Here is a 19,836-nt window from a genome sequence, read left to right as displayed (position 1 = left end):
CAGATTATGCCCATAGACTGCACAGGATCATAGGTCATTCACCCAGCCTGTGCTTCTCTCACTTTACCATTGATGAAGTTTGCAGCAGCAGCAGCCGCAGCCGCAGCAGCCTCTCTCTCTCCATCAGTCTCCTCCTCTTGGCTCTGCACATCGCGCATCCGCTCACTTTGCGCTCGCCGCTCCTCTGAACCACACGAACAAACATCAACAACACGCATCGTTCTCAGCGCAATGTCTCCGCTCACGTTTGGTACGGACGCGTCCAAAAAGGCTTGACTGTCTTTTGTCCACTTGTCGGGGACGGAACGCTGTGTTCTGAGTGTGTTTTCTGCAGCGATGGACGCGCGGCACGAGCGCACTGAAATAACCTTGTGGAGTTTAGGCGCATGATAAGACGCAGAGCAACGCCGATTTGTGGAGGATTTTGTTTTTTGTATTTGATTTTTCACCCGAAGAAGCTTCATCGATGGGAAAACACAGAGAGGAGATGGTAGAGAAGTAAGTGCAATGTTTGCTGGATGCTTAATTTGTGTTGTATTTCTGACGCTGAACATGTTTGTGAATAAGAAAAAGGCAAAACTGTTTACTTTTTTATTTTTAATTCAAGCTAATAATTTACTTTTAGATATGATATTGCTCTTGCATTCTTGAGCACGTAGTCAACTGAACACGCTCCGTTGCACTTTCATCATTTTGCGGTTCACACATATAGGACCCGTTAGTCGTTTCCAATGTAACCACTGTCATTGAAAGACGTTAAAACGCATGGGTGTGCATCATGTTGCCGGGCTTGCACTTTGCACAAGTTGTTGACTGTACATTTCTGACAATTAAGACCTCGTGGGGCTGTTATGTAATTGCATGGTGTAGCAGGCTGTTTGCAAAGAGGCGAGACACTGTTGAATATTTAATGCGCTTTAGTGCTTTTGCCTATTTATTTTGTGCCCCCGAGTTGAAAAGCAGCGTCACCGGTTTTAAATTACGCACTTAGTCACGCGTTTAGACCGTTTTATGCATATTTTTAAATAGTAGCAGTTTAAAATAGTATTATTATATGTATGTAAGCAGAACCGGTGAGTTTTGTGCGCGCGGGGCTGTTTCTTTATGACAGAAGAGGGAAGAGGGGCAGCTATTATATATATATATATATATATATATATATATATATATATATATATATATATATATATATTGCTCTTAGGGCTGAGGACTGAAAAGACAAACACAGAGCAAATATGGAACCACGTATTTCAAGTGCATTGGAATGCTTTGAACAATCTGCAGTATTCTTGTTTTATTTCACTGGAAACATTTGTATAGCATTCCTTTTCATTCAGCTTGTGCATGTTTATCTGCTACTGAATGTTTGCTGGATGCTTAATTAGATGGGTGTCAAGTCAAAGATAAATGAACAAAATGTATTGTTTACCATGTCACGGATTATATTGTTTAAAATACAATTTTGAGTAATTGTTTATAAAACAAAATGATCCAAAACAAGGTTGAAATAGAAATAAAAAACATTGCTAAACTGAAAATAAGGATATACAGTGATATTTCTGCAATTTGTGATTAATTGTACAGACATTTAATATTTGTCTGATAATTAAACCTCAAGTAATAAATTTAAATATATTTTTTAACACATTTCTGCTAAATGCTGACCTAATATCGTTTGAATATCATTATAGAGATATTCATTTTTGTCATTATCGTCCAACCCTGATTGATGAAGGAATGATTGAATGACATTGACAAAAGTTGTGAGATACAGTGCATCTGGAAAATATTAATCTCTTCCACATTTACAGCCTTATTCCAACATTTTATAAATGCATTATTTGCCTCAACAATCTACAGACAATACCCCATAATGATAATGTGAAAAAGGTTGTTTGAATTCTTAACAAATGTATTACAAATTAAAAACAAACAAAAGTACTTTAGTATACACAGCATTTGCCATGACCCTCAAAATTGAGCTCAGGTACATCGTTTTCACTCTGATTATCTTTGAAATGTTTCTGTAACTTGATTGGAGTTCACTTGTGGTCAAATCAGTTGATTGGACATGATTTGGAAAAGCACACACCTTTCAGTTAACAGTGTCAGAGCATCAACTAAACCATGAAGTCCAAAGAATTGTCTGTAGACATCCAAGACAGGATTGTGTCAAGGCACAGATCAGTACAGAAACATGTCTGCTGTATTGAAGGTTCCATGAGCACATCATCTGTAAGTGAAAAATTGGCTGTGAAAAAAAAATTGGAACCACCAATACTCTTTCTAGAGCTGGCCGTCCGGCCAGACAGGGCATTCATCAATTAGTCAGGAGACCAGGTGACCAAGACCCTGGAGGTCACTCTGACAGATCTCCAGTGTGTCTCTGTGGAGAGAACCTGAAGAAAAAACATTTCTGCTGCACTCCACCAATCAGGCCTTTATGGTAGAGTAGCCAGACAAAAGCCACTCCTCATTGAAAGGCACATGACAGCTCACCTCATCACCTGGTCACTACCATCTCTACAGTGAAGCGTGGTGGTGGCGGCCTCATGCTGTGGGGATGTTTTTCAGTGACTAGTCAGTATAAAACGAGTGGCTACAGGACGTCTCTGTGAATGTCCTTGAGTGGCCCGACCAGAACCCAATTGAACATCTCTGAAAATGGCTGTGAACTGACGCTCACCATCCAACCTGATGGGTGAAACTGCCAATAATAGGTGTGCCAAGCTTGTAGCGTTATACTCAAAAAGACTTGAGGCTGTAATTAGTGCCAAGGGTGCTTCAACAAAAGCTGTGAGTACTTAGTACTGGTGCTTTTTTTGTTTTTTATTTTTAATACATTTGCATTCAAGCAACCTTCTTTCATATTGTCATTGTACAAAAGGCCCCGTGGCTCCTTTGTTTCCATGTGCTTGCAGTTAGTGGGGCGTCCAGTAGGGGGCGCTCCAGCCTTTGCATTATAGTGTGCTTTATGATGTCACCTGCATTCCTTTGTTGTTGTTTTGTTGTTTTATGGCGGTTGGTATCCAAGCGTTGCATTACCGCCAGACTTTATTCTTCAGACTTCATTTTGTTGTTGTTGTTGTTGTTGTTGTTTTATGGCGGTTGACATCCGAGTGTTGCATTACCGCCAGACTTTATTCCTTAGACTTTGTCGTAGTCCTAAAAGTTCTTCTTCCAGTGCCTTGACTTCCAGTGCTTTGTCCTCAGACTCTGTCGTAGTCCGTAAAAGTACTCCTTCCATTGCTTTGGTGTTACAAAGCCCATGAGGTCATGATTTGTCTTTGTGACTAGAATAGTTGTTGTTGTTTCAGAGACCAACCTATCATGACCTCATGGGCTTTGTAACACCAAAGCAATGGAAGGAGTACTTTTACGGACTACGACAGAGTCTGAGGACTACGAGGCACTGGAAGAAGAACTTTTAGGACTACGACAAAGTCTAAGGAATAAAGTCTGGCAGTAATGCAACACTCGGATGTCAACCGCCATAAAACAACAACAACAACAACAACAACAACCTTTAGGACTACGACAAAGTCTAAGGAATAAAGTCTGGCTGTAATGCAACACTCGGATGTCAACCGCCATAAAACAACAACAACAACAACAACAACAACAACAACAACCGGCTTTATTCCAGGGAGACTCTTCTTCATCTTCCTCTCCTTCTTTGACGTTCGGTGCTTCCACCGTACAGCTTTATTCTTTAGGCTTTAATATTTCCACTGATGTCGCCGCTTGGTAGCCGTACGTCTACGAGACTGGACGAGGACAGGAGACCACCCCCACCCCCATCTCGTCACTCTGATCACCCTGACTCCCCAAAAGCAGACCCCCATCACTCCGACTCCCATTTAGCGCCTTTAGCCTGTTTTCTATATCTGCCCAATCAAGCTCCTTTGTTCTAAGGAATCTCCCTGCAGCTTTAGCAATGATCCTGATCCTTTCAGTTCTGCTTTGAGTCTGAGCAGCACAGTTTACAACATCCACCATAAAGAGTACAAAATCCTCTCTATCCACAACCAGGGTATTCTCATTAATTCTGGAACCTGCACACTTGGGACCTCCACTCTTGAAACCTTCACACTTCTTGGGAGCCACGCTGGCCTTTCTCATTTCGCCCTGGCTGGGAGCAGCGCTGGCTCCTCTCTCTGTATTTACTCTAAACTCATTACTTGAAACTTTCTTGACTGCATCTGCATAGGATATACCTTGAGAGACCTTTATTTTCTGCACCTCAGCAGCTCTTTTGCTAAACCTGCATCCCCCGTAGGCAAAGCTATGTTCTTCCCCACAGTTACAGCACTTCAGTTTTGCTCCCACGTCACACTTCCCATACTCGTGATCTCCTGCACATTTACCACATCTTTGCCTCCCTCTACAGACCGCTGCAATATGCCCAAAGCGCTGGCACTTAAAGCAACGCAGGGGCGGTGGAACATATGGCCTAACGTCATGGCACATGAACCCAATGAACACCTTACTAGGCACGCACCTCCCTTCAAGTGTTACCATTACCGACAAGCTGTCACATCTTACCCCAGACCGGGTCACCTTCAACCGCCTAGCGTCCAGCACCTTAGCTCCAGTCAAATTCTCCTTAACTTCATCCACAGACGTCGCCGTAGGGACGCCTACGATAACTCCTCTGACCGTGTTTCTTTCAGCATCAGACACAAGAATGTCCTTTCCACCCAGACGTTTAGTTCCAATCGCCTTCCGTTGCTGAGCCGCGTCCTTGCACACGACCAGCAGCGAGCCATCTCTAAGGACACTCGCACTCTTGATCACTCCCACAGCTACAGTTAGGCTCTTTGACAATGCCACTGAATTCCACTCCTTAAAGGATGCACTATCCTGTGCAAGCTTTATGATCACCTTACAGTCTCTGCTCTCACTCCGGATATCAATAGCTTCAGCCTCATCCTGCTGCTCATTCCCAGAACCCCCGGACGAGCTAAGGGACTTTTTACGTTTCCGGGCACGTGCAGCCAGAAAAGGCTGCTCCTCCACGCCGTCCAGAACGTCTTCGACCACCGATCCACTCTCCTCCGCCATCTCCCGTCTCGCCGGTTGGTCTCTGAAACAACAACAACTATTCTAGTCACAAAGACATATCATGACCTCATGGGCTTTGTAACACCAAAGCAATGGAAGGAGTACTTTTACGGACTACGACAGAGTCTGAGGACTACGACAAAGTCTGAGGAATAAAGTCTGGCGGTAATGCAACACTTGGATGCCAACCGCCATAAAACAACAACAACAACAACAACAACAACAACAACAACAACAACGTGCATAGAAGGTCAAAGCACTGGAAGAACAACAACAACAGGACTACGACAAAGTCTGGGGAATAAAATCTGGCGGTAATGTAACACTTGGATACCAACTGTCTGCTTTTGGGGAGTCAGAGTGATCAGAGTGACGAGATGGGGGTGGGGGTGGTCTCCTGTCCTCGCCCAGTCTCGTAGACGCACGGCTACCAAGCAGCGACATCAGTGGAAATATTAAAGCCTATAGAATGAAGCCTGAAGAATAAAGCTGTACGGTGGAAGCACCGAACGTCAAAGAAGGAGAGGAAGATGAAGAAGAGTCTCCCTGGAATAAAGCCGGTTGGTCTCTGAAACAACAACAACTATTCTAGTCACAAAGACATATCATGACCTCATGGGCTTTGTAACACCAAAGCAATGGAAGGAGTACTTTTACGGACTACGACAGAGTCTGAGGACTACGACAAAGTCTGAGGAATAAAGTCTGGCGGTAATGCAACACTTGGATGCCAACCGCCATAAAACAACAACAACAACAACAACAACAACGTGCATAGAAGGTCAAAGCACTGGAAGAACAACAACAACAGGACTACGACAAAGTCTGGGGAATAAAATCTGGCGGTAATGTAACACTTGGATACCAACTGTCTGCTTTTGGGGAGTCAGAGTGATCAGAGTGACGAGATGGGGGTGGGGGTGGTCTCCTGTCCTCGCCCAGTCTCGTAGACGCACGGCTACCAAGCAGCGACATCAGTGGAAATATTAAAGCCTATAGAATGAAGCCTAAAGAATAAAGCTGTACGGTGGAAGCACCGAACGTCAAAGAAGGAGAAGATGAAGAAGAGTCTCCCTGGAATAAAGCCGGTCGGTCTCTGAAAGTCTGAGGAATAAAGCCTGGAAGTCAAGGCACTGGAAGAAGAACTTTTAGGACTACGACAAAGTCTAAGGAATAAAGTCTGGCGGTAATGCAACACTCGGATGTCAACCGCCATAAAACAACAACAACAACAACAACAACAATAAAGTCTGGCGGTAATGCAACAATTGGATGCCAACCGCCATAAAACAACAACAACAACAACAACAACAACAACAACAAGCAATGGAAGGAGTACTTTTACGGACTACGACAGAGTCTGAGGACTACGAAAAGTCTGAGGAATAAAGTCTGGCGGTAATGCAACAATTGGATGCCAACCGCCATAAAACAACAACAACAACAACAAGTCTGAGGAATAAAGTCTGGCGGTAATGCAACAATTGGATGCCAACCGCCATAAAACAACAACAACAACAACAACAACAACAACAACAAGCCTAAAGAATAAAGCTGTACGACGGAAGCACCGAACGTCAAAGAAGGAGAGGAAGATGAAGATAAAGCCGGTTGTTGTTGTTGTTGTTTTGGTCTCTGAAACAACAACAACTATTCTAGTCACAAAGACATATCATGACCTCATGGGCTTTGTAACACCAAAGCAATGGAAGGAGTACTTTTACGGACTACGACAGCGTCTGAGGACTACGAAAAGTCTGAGGAATAAAGTCTGGCAGTAATGCAACACTTGGATGCCAACCGCCATAAAACAACAACAACAACAAAATGAAGTCTAAAGAATGAAGTCTGGCGGTAATGCAACACTTGGATGCCAACCGCCATACAACAACAACAACAACAACAACAACAACAATAACACAATGATGAATCAGTAGGCAGTCTGTGTGTACCTGTGAGGTTCAATAAAGCTACTGAACGCGTCCTCGTGTCTCATAATTTCCACCTATCCGGATCCATCCTGGCCTTAAAGTAGTGCTCTGGCCGGCCCTCCTGAGCAGTGACAGGTACACACCTGAACACAGTGTGCCCTCCTGAGCAGTGACAGGTACACACCTGAACACAGTGTGCCCTCCTGAGCAGTGACAGGTACACACCTGAACACAGTGTGCCCTCCTGAGCAGTGACAGGTACACACCTGAACACAGTGTGCCCTCCTGAGCAGTGACAGGTACACACCTGAACACAGTGTGCCCTCCTGAGCAGTGACAGGTACACACCTGAACCAGCACCTTACAGTCCACACAGTCCGGAGTTATCTCTCCATTATGGGGTATTGTTTGTAGAATTTTGAGGCAAATAATGTTTAATATATTTTGGTATAAGACTGTAACATGACAAAACGGTAAAAAGTGAAGCGGGTAATAGTCGTAATAGTCTTTTGGTTGAATTGTACCAAAATACATGACATGCTGGATTTGCAACAAAAACATGTCTGACATTGTCCCGTGCAGTGGCCGCACCTGACCTCCTGGACCCGAAGTCTGCCGCCAACAACTCCAAGCCGCGCCTGTCTTTCTCAGCCAAATCGGTGGTGCTGACCCCTCCCGAGGACGACGAGTGTGACATCAGGATCACAGTCATGAGGTGGAAAACCGTGTCAGCCATCTTCTTCCTGGTGGTGCTGTACCTCATCATCGGAGCCACCGTGTTCAAAGCCCTGGAGCAGCCCCACGAGAGCGATCAGAAACTGGCCATCCTGGAGGAGAAGCTGGAGTTCCTCGCCATGCACTCCTGCGTCAACACCACCGAGCTGGAGAACCTGGTCAAGGTAGGCTTTAACTGTCGTGTTCACAAGTACACAGGCAGCAACCGTAAGTAGGGCTGTAAATCCTCGAGGCGTTTAGTCGATGAATTGAACGATGGGGTCTCGTTCGTCTGACGTTTTGATTAGTCGACTTGTTTAAGGAGATTACAGCTAGGAGTAAATTAGCTATGTTTCCTATACTATCTTTGTGTGCATAGTTGTTGTTGCAGTACGGTCGGATCATAAAGTTTTGAGAGATCATGCCACGCACCCTTTAGTTGATTATTCGATGCACAGAACATGTCTTTAGTCTACACCCACTAGTTCTGTTCATTTTCCTCTTGCATACTATTCTCATCCAAGACCCTCTTTGTCTGCAGTGAATGCATAGTCTAATGTATGAATAAGCGATTGATTGTGGCCCAAGGAGAAACCACTAGACTCTGGCTTGGCCTGTTACGATTATTATTACATCGACTTCAATAAATGAAAGCTGGAACCGTATTTTTAGAGCCTCAATTATTATTGCGTTTTTCTTTGCACTAACAGCAAATGTTTTGTTATTTTTTGGCAAGATATTCCATTTTCAGATGTAGGGCATTTCAATAAATTACAATAAATTACAAACTATGAAGTGTTTCTTTCTCTCTCTTTTTTAAACTACATCACAGGATTTTTTACAATATGGTTAATTTGGAATAGGGTTTACTGTTATTTCTGATTATGTGGTTATGTGGCACAAAGTAGTTCAATATGATCGTTTCTCGTGATAATAATTCATACATCAACATTTGTATTGTGGTCAGTTCTTGGAGCTTTAACTAAGGGTTAAATTGTCGTTTTTAGTGGAGAGGCGAATCAGACAAGGAATTCAGTGATGAAACTTTGCAAATTAACCGACTAAACAGACAATCTTAGTTACAGAGCTTATTCAAAACACCATAAACATCCACAATTGCTGTAAAAACATGTAATTTCCCTCCAGTGAAACAAGTTGTTTATCTTTGCACTGCAGGCAACACCAACGTCTTGGAAAGGAATTTTTCACTTGTTCACAATAAATATGTCTCTTCTATTGAAACCTCCTCCAGGGAACACACTGTTGTCTTGTCTCTGTTTTGTTGCACAATAATAGAAAACTATCACTGAAAAGCCTCTACTCTTTCAGTTGTTATTGCTAATACTTAATATTGGTATATTTCTGTCTGTATGTAGAAGCTTGTGGCAAGGACTGATATAGTAATGAAATGCAGAGAATGGTATGTGTTAAATGTTTCTGTCACCAGCCAGTATGTGTAGAGGTGCTGTTGCCTGGGATGTCCCGCAGTATGGCATTAAACATATCTGTCTTTCTATAGCTTTAAAACATGGACTCTAACAATGCCATACTGTGTAACATTTCAGACAAGGCCAAAACATCTCCATGGAGACGAGAAAGTGACAGACCCTCCACCAAAAATGTAACAGAGTGTAACTTTATCCAGGCGTTTGATGAGTCTAAGCTAAATACTTGATGCTGATTGTGATGCTCTGATTGTGTGTGGGAGAATTTGGGGCTTTTGTTGTTGTTGTTTTGAACAGTTTTGCGGTTCTCAGGGGGTCCCCAGATGATAACTGACAAAAATCAACAACAATTTAAGACTGGAAACACATAATATTGGGGAAAAAGAAAAATGGTGCAAGAGACAGCACTTTTCTTCATTGTTTACCTTCAATTGCAGAGGTAAATGACCAAATGTATTTATCCGGGCATATGTCCTAAAACTAAACTCAAACACAAGAGAAAAGGCTACTTTATCACTTTGTAAGGAGCCTATGCTTTACGTTTAAGGGTTGTGGATGCCAATGAGTGCTATTATGGGAGTCCCAATGGGAAAAGGTCAACTGCTGGTCTAATTTATTCCTTTAACTAGGGATAGCACTCATTGGCATATACTATTCTGCTCTAATCAAGTGCTGCACATCTGTTTCTAAGTGAAATAAAGACTAAACCAAGAAACTAGTACTCCAGCAGTATTCTAAAGCATAGTCGAGGTGATCTTTTGTCCACACTGTTACCTTCAAAGAAATACTTTATACTACCGGTCGCTTTGTGGCACTTTGTGAAAAGGGTAGTTTAAATTGGTTGTCAACTTTTTCACTGGGAGTTGTTCTAATAGAGCACAATCATGAGTTCAGTTCCCTGTTTCTTTACCCTCAATATCTCCTCATCCATTAAGAGTTTGATGATTGTAGTAAGTGCAAATACAATTGTTTCTGTTGTTGAGTGGCGCTGAAGTAGTTCTCACAAATTAAATGGATCTCGAATTTAAAATGAGTAATTTCTCCTGTGATTCCTGTTGACAATTCTCACATCGCTTCTGGCTTTGACTTATCAAAAGCTTTTAGCAGGAAAATAACGTGTAATAATGTGTGTGTGTGCGCGTGTAGGTGCTCAAACCAGTCAATTCTACTGTGAATCCATCTGAGGAATAAAATGTGTCTGGATTATTATGAATAGTTAATCAGGGTTTGTTCATGTTATTTTTGGGTTTTCTGTATTAGATAAAGACAGACATTCATCAGACAGGAAATGAAGGGGACAGAGGTTTGTGACGCAAATGTACCTGTGCCAAGATTCAATTGTAGGATACTTGTGGAAGTCATTTTCACCATTAATGTTCAGTTACCATATTTGTACCTCAAAATATGTGTTTTAATGTTTTGGTAAACCTTTATCTATCAAAGAGTTTCCAATGTGTAATTTATTTTTTACAGGTAGTATATGCAGAATGGTTTTGTGTATTTATTTATTATCTATTAATCATAGTTATATCATATGATATATATGATATATGATATACCAACATACACCCAGTATGTTACCTGCCCCACCAGAGAGAATAGAACATTGGACTTGTTTTTTGCCAACACCAAGGAGGCTTATTCTTCTTCCCCCCTCCCTCCCCTGGGCAGCTCGGACCACAACCTTGTACATCTGAGGCCTGTGTATGAACCCATCGTGCGCAGGCAGCCTGTGGTGTCCCGTGAGGTGAGGATGTGGTCTGCTGAGAGCGAGGAGGCTCTGAGGGACTGCTTCAGCACCACTGTCTGGACTGAGCTTTATGACCCACATGGGGAGGACATCAACACCATCACAGAGTGCATCACGGACTACATCAACTTCTGTTTTGAGAACATTGTTCCCTCCCGGACGGTGCGGTGTTTTCCAAACAACAAGCCATGGATTAACCGTGAACTGAAGGCTCTGCTGAAGGAGAAGAAGAGAGCCTTCAGGTCAGGGAACAAGGAGGAGCTGAGGACTGTGCAGAAGGAGCTGAGGAGGAAGATCAGGCAGGCTGAGGCCGGCTACAAGAGGAGGATGGAGGAGCAGCTGCAGCAAAAGAACATTCAGGGAGTGTGGAGGAGCCTGAAAACCATCTCAGGCTTAAAAATCCCCCCTGCCCAGACAGAGGGGGATCTACAGTGGGTGAATGATTTAAATGCTCACTTCTTGAGGTTTGATCAGTCACCCGCCCCTCCCCCTGCACAGCTGCATGCTCCCTCTTCCACAGCTGGACAATGCCCTGCATCCGTTCCTCTTCATTTCTCCACCCCGGACCATCAGCTCCCCACTTCGCCTGGACTCACCCATCCCCCCAGCACACGGTCCCCCTGCCATCCACTGACTGTCACAGCAGCACAGGTGAGGAGTGAGCTGAAGAGGATTAAAGTGAGGAAGGCAGCAGGACCTGATGGCATCAGCCCCAGGCTCCTTAAGTCCTGCGCAGATGAACTGTGTGGAGTTATGGAGCATGTCTTCAACATGAGCCTGAAGCTGAGGGTGGTACCACAGGTCTGGAAGACCTCCTGTCTGGTACCTGTGCCTAAGACACCGCGCCCCAAAGACCTCAACAGCTTCAGGCCAGTGGCTCTCACGTCCCACCTGATGAAGACACTGGAGCGGCTAGTCCTGGACCACTTCCGCTCCACCGTGAGCTCAGCCATGGACCCGCTGCAGTTTGCATATCGGTCTGGCATCGGAGTGGAGGACGCCGTCATCTCCCTGCTGCACCGCTCTCTCTCTCACCTGGAAAAGCCTGGCAGCTCTGTGAGGATCCTGTTCTTCGATCTCTCCAGCGCCTTCAACACCATCCTGCCGCTGCTCCTGAGGGACAAGCTGGAGACGGCTGGTGTGGAGTTTGACCTGGCAGAGTGGATCCTGGACTACCTCACAGACCGACCCCAGTTTGTGAGAGCCCGGAACTGTGTGTCTGACACTCGGACCTGCAGTGTGGGGGCGCCCCAGGGCACTGTCCTCGCGCCCTTTCTCTTCACCCTTTACACTGCAGACTTCAGACATGACACGGACAGCTGTGTCCTGCAGAAGTTCTCTGACGACTCTGCCATCATCGGACTCATCACGGACGACGATGACGCGGAGTACAGAGGACTGGCGCAGGACTTTGTGGACTGGTGTCAGCGGAACCACCTCCTCATCAACGCGGGGAAGACCAAGGAGATGGTGGTGGATTTCCACAGACGCCACCCCACTGCCCCCTCACCAGTGAACATCCAGGGACGGGACATTGAGAGAGTGGACTCATACAAGTACCTGGGTGTTCATCTGAACCACAAACTGGACTGGACTCATAACACAGACGCACTGTACGGGAAGAGCCAGAGTCGGCTCTACCTCCTGAGGAGACTCAGGTCTTTTGGAGTGACAGGGCCACTCCTGAAGACCTTCTACGACTCTGTGGTGGCATCGGCCCTCCTGTATGGTGTGGCCTGCTGGAGCAGCAGCATCACAGAGAGGGAGAGGAAGAGGCTGGACAGAGTCATCAAGAAGTCCAGCTCCGTCCTGGGCTGTGCTCTGGACTCGGTGCAGGAGGTGGGGGACAGGAGGGTCCTGGCTAGATTCACATCTATGCTGGACCATGAGTGTCACCCCCTGCAGGACACTCTCTCCGCTCTGGAGAGCAGCTTCAGTGAGAGACTGATCCACCCTCGCTGTGTGAAGGAAAGGTTCCGTAGGTCTTTCCTTCCTGCTGCTGTCAGACTTTATAACAAAACTGTTAGTACTGAACACTCGCAATACTGACCTAACCTAATACTGATGTGCAATTCTGTCGTATGTGCAATTGCTGTTGGAATTCATGTGCAATTACTGTGAAATTCATGTGCAATCTATGTGCTGTCGTGACACATATTCATGTGCAATTACTGTCGGGATCACATGCAATGGTATTTATTTATTTATTTATTTGTCTATGGGAGTTTTTATTTATTTATAGGAGATCTTCTACTGAAAGTGTTTTTCATACTTCCTATAAGTGATCTGTTCTTCTGTATCTACCTCTGTATCTAACTGCATTGCACCAATGAAATTTCCCCATGTGGGACAATAAAGGAATATCTTATCTTATCTTATATCATAGTTGCAGTAATTAGGATTTTGTCATAACACAGTTCTTTTGTAACTTACATAAATAGTGAATTACTGCCTCAACTGCATAAGAACAAGGAAGTGTCAATGATCTTAATGACTTTCCCTGTTGCAACTTTCTGTCCTACAGTGACATATGTTCTATGTCACTGTGTAAAAAGTGTTGCCGTGTTTGTCCTGTGACAACGTTTACCGTTTAAATAACCATCCATATACTGTACATCCCATTAATAATGATGCACTGGATGAGGTGTTTACTTTAGCCCTCGGGCAGACTGATGGAAACAAAGAGGTTGAAGTGTCTTACCTAAAGTGCAGAAGAGGCTCCTGGTTTTCCCAGCGGTCTCCCAGACCCAATTAGCTTCTGAGATCAGACGAAATTGGCATTGACACTGAAGATACTGTTCATCCAAACCCATTACTGTAGAAAGTGTTGTTATGATACTAAACTGTCAATTTCAAAACTAAGGAAAAAGCTTGATTACTTGATAGCACAAATCCAATATAGAATAGAGCTGAGAAATTCATCAAATTTCAATGGCAATTTTGATTATTGCTCCAATCGATTATAAAAATTGTGTAATCGAGGTTATTAAAATGAGTTCAGTGTTTTTAAGTGTTTCTTTGAGCTGAAAAGATGCTCACAAATTACAGCTCACAGATACATGTTAATCTATAAGTCTGTTTCTGCAAGATACATCACCTCATTTCAATTTCCTCTGTTTGCTCTCTTCATGTTAGCCGCGCTGATGCCCAGCCTTCTCTCAAAGCAAATAATATTATGTTTTCTATCATTGAGCAGCCCTACAATAGTGTGTTGACTTAGTAAGAGCCACTTATTTAATATTATTATGTGGTCTGAGATTCTAAAACTATTCAGGAAAGGTCCTATTTAAGTTTTGTTTTACCTGCACAAATGATCATCCCCAGTAGAACCATATTGACTGTTGATCCTGTGCCTCCTCCATCCCTGTTTGAGCTGGAGGCTTCTGTTATCTCACTGTGTTAATGAAGAGCTCACTCGCACGTCACTAAGGAAGATGGATGAACAAAGACTCATCGAACTGACCCCTGGTTCTTTGTGTATTCAGTGTGAAAATCTGACTCTGTGCTGCCAGGTGGTGCAGTGTTGAGGCGCCGCACACGTATGCCAGGCTCCAAGTGCATCTGCTGCAGTGTCATGAGTTCAAATCCTGACTCTGACAATTTAGAGTCTCTCTCATGCCTCATTTCACTCTGTCCTTTCCTGTCTAATAAAGCCCAAAGGAACAAAATCTTTAAAAAAAAGAAAAGCTGACAGTGCTCTTTCAATAATGGAGGCTGTGATCCAGTTAATAACTTCATTTGCATCAACACAATTTTTATTAAACTATTGCTGCTGTTAAAGGTTGAATGGACGATTTTTTGGCCCAAATCTGAGTCTTATTTCCTCGTGGCGTGGACTGCTGATTAGTCCTGCCACGTATCAATCATAATACGCACCTACGGCTCACCTGCAGCCGCGTCAGGCTCGTCCCCACATTTCCGCGTGTCTAAGCGCATTGATCTATCATAATATAGTTCCCTCAGTGTACGGGACAAAATGAAGACGGAGAAAGACTGTTCGAGCTGACTCAGAAGTAGACGGAAATCTATGGGAGACGAGCGATGCGATGCGCTCCATCGCGCTAATAAACAAACACACGTGTGTGTTGTATCAGTCCGCACGGGGGAGTGCGCATGCGCAAATCGCCGAAAAATCGTCCATTGCGCCTTTAAGAATAATTAATCAATGTTTTGTGCAATTTATCAGATGCAAATTCAAACAGTTTCAGGAAAGCAAAGCACATTTCTGCAGGTCAAAAGGTAAATTGCATATGCAGTTAATACAGAGTATTGCGGCATGTTTGGATTCTTATTGCTTGTATTTCTGTATTTGTGGATTATCAATACAATTATAGTGAGTTGATACTTGATTCAATGGCTTCACTCTTTGATTATGTTGCACCGAATCACCAAAGCAAGTTCCTATGTTTGTGAATTCTGTTCATTGACAATGGCAATAAACCTTTTCGGATCTGATTATGGTTCAAGACGTAGAGTTGCTTACTGTACCAAAAATTGTCTATTTTTCTCTGATGCTTTGACATATAAAGCAGTCTCCTGGGTCTCTTTTCCGTAGTTTGCAAAACGATTCATGATTTGTGACTTTCCACGTGTATGAATTCTGCTTTTACAAGTCCCAAGTGGAGGTTTACTGAGGTTTTTCTAACATAGAGAGATATTTTATTATACCAAACAGACCTTGAAAAACTACAACTTTGATTTAAGCAGCAGCACTAAAAAAGAGATAACTTAAATTTGATGTATTTGGTACTAAAACAATAAATCTTCCAGTAGTTTTTCGATGTTGTGACTGAGAAGCCGTGACTGGGGAACAGCGTGCTCTTTCCTGTTGACTTAGCTTCTGTCTAATTGATCTGCCACACTCATTTGCACAGTTAGCTCCTTGTTAGCCACCTGTTCTCCTGCCACACACATGCTAAAGACAAACACAGCCCTACACAAAGTCTTTAAATAGGACTGGACAGGATTTGGGTCTAAGCAAAACAGCTGCAAAAGTCATCAGCCTCACATGGCTCCTGTTCCTGTGTTTTGTATGTGAAATGCATGATTACTTCCCTGAGAACTTTCAGAAATACATGCAGTAGCACTGGTTTGTTGGTGGGCCTGTTTATAGAAGAAGGTAATGTCTGTTATTCGTAGTAATGAGCAGAGGAAGCGATCATTTGTATGATTGTGTTCATTCCGAGTTCTGGATACTGACTCCAACCACCAGAGAGCAGTACTCACCTCAGCTCCACACCGTTTTTACTGTTTTCCATGAATTAGTAACGACCAAGGATTATAACAGCCATCTTGCTATCTTTGGGTCTATAGTAGAATGCCTCCACAACATGAAAATGTGTTTTCATCCCGCACACTACCTTTGAGAGCAGCACCTGGCCGTGGGCTGGTGGCCATTCTACTGGAACTGTAGCAAAAAACATTCTCCAGCCCAGACAGCGATTGTCCCATAGACGGAGAGGGAAGAGCGCTAAAACTACTCAAGGTCGGTGGCTGCACAACCACTGAGCTTAACCTGATGACTGGCCATATTTAAACCTTGCGACTTTAACCCTAAGTATAAAAATATCTGGAAAATAAATCAAAGACGGTCGTTGTATTGGTTTGAATGGCCTGGGTTTAATGGTCTATAAAGCCAAACAAGTGTTTAGGTCTGTATTATTCTTTATCTCCTGCCCAGCGCCACCCACCGCGTGTCAACAGAAACATGCATCGCAGAATCAGTTCTATCAGCTAGTTTTGCAAAGTCAGTTTTTTCATCTTCATGTTGTGAAAACGCACAAAATCCAACCTTTGTGAAATTGTTCCCAGTCAGCCGAACACAAAAAATGCACTGGTCTTTGTGGAAGAATTCTTTCTGGGCCGGAGCTGCAAAGTGCACCATTTGAACTCACTGCAGGATGGAGAGGATGTTCCTTATCCAGTTCATATTATAGATCCACCAACCTATTTGCCTTAAGCTTTTCACTCGTTACTTTCAAGCAAATCATTTCCTTTCTTCTATGGGTTTGGTACAGCAGTATTTTTCAGGAAAGCCTCTCGCTTTATGGTCATTGAGCGCACCAAACACATCACCTCCCTGACTGCTGATATTGTTTAACAATATTCTGCTTTGAAGCCTGTCTGTAGTTGTTGTTGCCCATCAATCAGAGGCGTGTCATATTGAGTGGGCAAAGTGAAAAATGGCTGTAGTAGATACTCATCAACAGACCGGTGTTCACTTGAGCCTCGTTCAACAGAACTGTCCAGGCTGTTGTGTGGCTCAGTGCTAGAGCTGAAGCGCGTGTGCATCATTGGTGTTGTGAGTTCAAAGCCAATATCTCAATTAAAGCAAAATGAGTTGATATTGTATTGTCTTTCTTTACCAAAATTCCTAACAAGTTTAAAGCCTCACTCTATCTGCACTTTCTAGCTTCACTGCTGTTGTTTGTCTGTGTTTTATTGTTTTATTTCGAGTTAAAAGAATGTGGCACTTCAGCGGAGTCAGATAAATGTGAAAGGCATCTTCAGACTGCAGTGATCAGATCCAAATCAGATTTAGTACCACATCTGAAAATGACCTGGGTCACATTTGGGAAAAATTGGATTCGGGCTCACGATGTCATGAAAAATTCGATCCAGGTCACATTTGGGCAGGAAAAAAACAATACAGATTTGACTTGCTGCGTGAACAAAACCATTTATTTAGGTTTTGTGACTGTCCCGATATAGAAGTTTATTTAAGAGATTATTGTGAGAAGCAACATCACAATATAACGATTATTGACACACAACAGAGTGAAGCGAAATCCTTAATTAAAAAAAAAAGTAGAATAGATTACAGTTCTGCTAGTGTGTGGGCAGCTTTATGGAATCAAACTTTACTCTGAATGTAAAAGTAAAATTATTCTCATACAAACGGCCACATGAAAACAGCACAATACATTTAAATGCACTTTTTTGTTCTACAGATGGAATTGTCCTTACGTAATTTTGCTTATAAAACGCTCACAATTATATTATGACCTAAAAAAAATCACGATTATCGATTTACTGAATAATCTTAAAATCCCTGTTTGTGACATTCTTGAAATTGAAGACATTTCCGTTAGATGGCTCGGATATGCTTGCCTTTGTCATCAAAAGCGTTGCCTCTTTCGTCCTTTCTTTGCCTGCACATAGTATTGACTGGAGCTTTTCTCTCTTTTCCTGCAGCAGGTGGTGTCCGCGGTGCGTTCTGGAGTAAACCCTTCTGGAAACGCTGTGAACCAGTCCAGCCTGTGGGACCTGAGCTCCTCCTTCTTCTTCGCTGGAACAGTCATCACAACCATCGGTGAGAGAAGCGTTCCCAGCCTCAGCGCACTCATTACTCCTGCTCCATTCACTTTTGGCCTGCGCTCACGTTCTTTGTTGTTTGGGAACGGAATCAAAGGAAATCCATCTGCTCTGTCGCCTTATTATATGACTAGCAGGCGGTAGTTTATATCCTTTTGTTGGACTTGTACATATACCACCACTAATACTACTAATACTACTACTTTTCTCACTTTCAAAGCTTTGCTGTACCATTGCAATACAAAGCATAAACAAATGATTTAAGGGCTCACAATTTGTTGTTTTTGTTCTAAAATGTAAAGTTCGATTTTAATACTAAGGCCTTAGTTATTTTATTACTTGGTTTACGGATCCGCCACACTTAGATTATTGATTTCTATGATATAGGGTGCACAAACGTCAGTTCTGTCTGTCTAAAACACGCTAAATCTACAGTTACGCTCACCTGCACGCCGCCTCTCCCCCCCTCTCCTCCCATGGTACGTTTTGGGCAAACCCGGAAGAAAACATCTTTTGAAATTATATTTATATTTATATTTCGTCCGCCTGTGCAATATATTTCATTTAAAAATCCGTAAACCAAGTAATAAAATAACTGCGGCCTAAGGATACCACAATTATAATATATTGCTATTTTGTCCTCTTTATGTGATTCAGTATAAATATTTGTTTCACTCACATGGCATTTTAGTTTCGCACATACATATATATTTTATTGTACGTTTAGAAGCATTTACCCCTGAAAAGTCATTATGTTCTTCTATTTTGGCATCAGCGTTTTCAAGTGCTTGTTGTAACGATGCTGGCTGGGGCCACTTGAATACAACACCATGACTTTATCCCTGTAATGCTTTCTTGTGCTTTTGTGACTGTTCTGTGACTATAACGGTGCTGCAAAGAGTGACATTTGCATGCTCCTCTGAATATAGATTTATTTCTGTTTAATGAATGCGGTGTCCAGGAGCTCTGACACCATTTCTGTAGAAATAATGAGAAATCACCATCCTCTACCGTATATTTGCACTTCATGTGGGTGGCTTTACCCAACATCAGTGCATTTTAGCCCAGTGCAACATGTATGCGATGTCCTTGGGTTATTGTTGATCATTTTCATACACACATTTAGCTTGATCTCATCGTGGCGGCGGGAGCAGGTGTGAAAATGCATTGGCCACAGTCATAGCATGCTTGAATCAGAGGTCGACTAGATCCACTTCCAGTTTCTAGTGCAGGAAGAAGTACAGTGCAAATATATGATTCAAAACGTGCAAATCTAATTAGAAAGTCAATAAAAATATTTGATCACTAGCTTTAAGTTGTTTAGTTGATTAATCAGTTGTTCAAAGAGTTTTTTTTCATCTTGTGGCCTTGACTAATCATTTGATTTGGATTCTAAATGATTTACTTGGACGATTTCAGAGAACGTATGGAGTGAGATATTTTGAGTTTTGGGGGTTAAACATTACACTTTCAAGACATTGTGTCGCACACGAATTAATCAATGAACAGAGCATTTTTTAAGTTGACCAAGAATTAGTTTTTGTCATTTCCTGCACTACAGGACAATACTTCTGGTTAATTATCCTTGATTCCTTTTTCAAAAGTTCAAATATTCAGA

At 42.9% G+C, this 19,836-nt stretch overlaps 1 protein-coding gene across 1 annotated transcript in view; it reads left to right on the top strand.

Moving 5' to 3' along the window:
* Window positions 1-471: 471 nt before the first annotated feature.
* kcnk2b (potassium channel, subfamily K, member 2b) overlaps window positions 472-19,836 on the top strand; it is a 35,228-nt gene continuing 15,863 nt past the window's right edge. The window contains exons 1-3 of the mRNA XM_072442206.1: window positions 472-498; window positions 7,578-7,894; window positions 18,099-18,216. Coding sequence (XP_072298307.1) covers window position 498; window positions 7,578-7,894; window positions 18,099-18,216 — 436 coding nt within the window. The 5' untranslated portion in view covers window positions 472-497. The remainder of the gene's footprint in view (window positions 499-7,577; window positions 7,895-18,098; window positions 18,217-19,836) is intronic.

This window comes from Eucyclogobius newberryi, unplaced genomic scaffold (genome assembly GCF_026437365.1).
Source record: "Eucyclogobius newberryi isolate DKJ021-1_F unplaced genomic scaffold, fEucNew1.0.hap1 SCAF_1, whole genome shotgun sequence".
In the NCBI taxonomy this organism is placed as follows: Eukaryota; Metazoa; Chordata; class Actinopteri; order Gobiiformes; family Gobiidae; genus Eucyclogobius; species Eucyclogobius newberryi.
The sequence above is the reverse complement of the archived record's forward strand: the minus strand, read 5'-3'. Positions and strand labels throughout refer to the sequence as shown.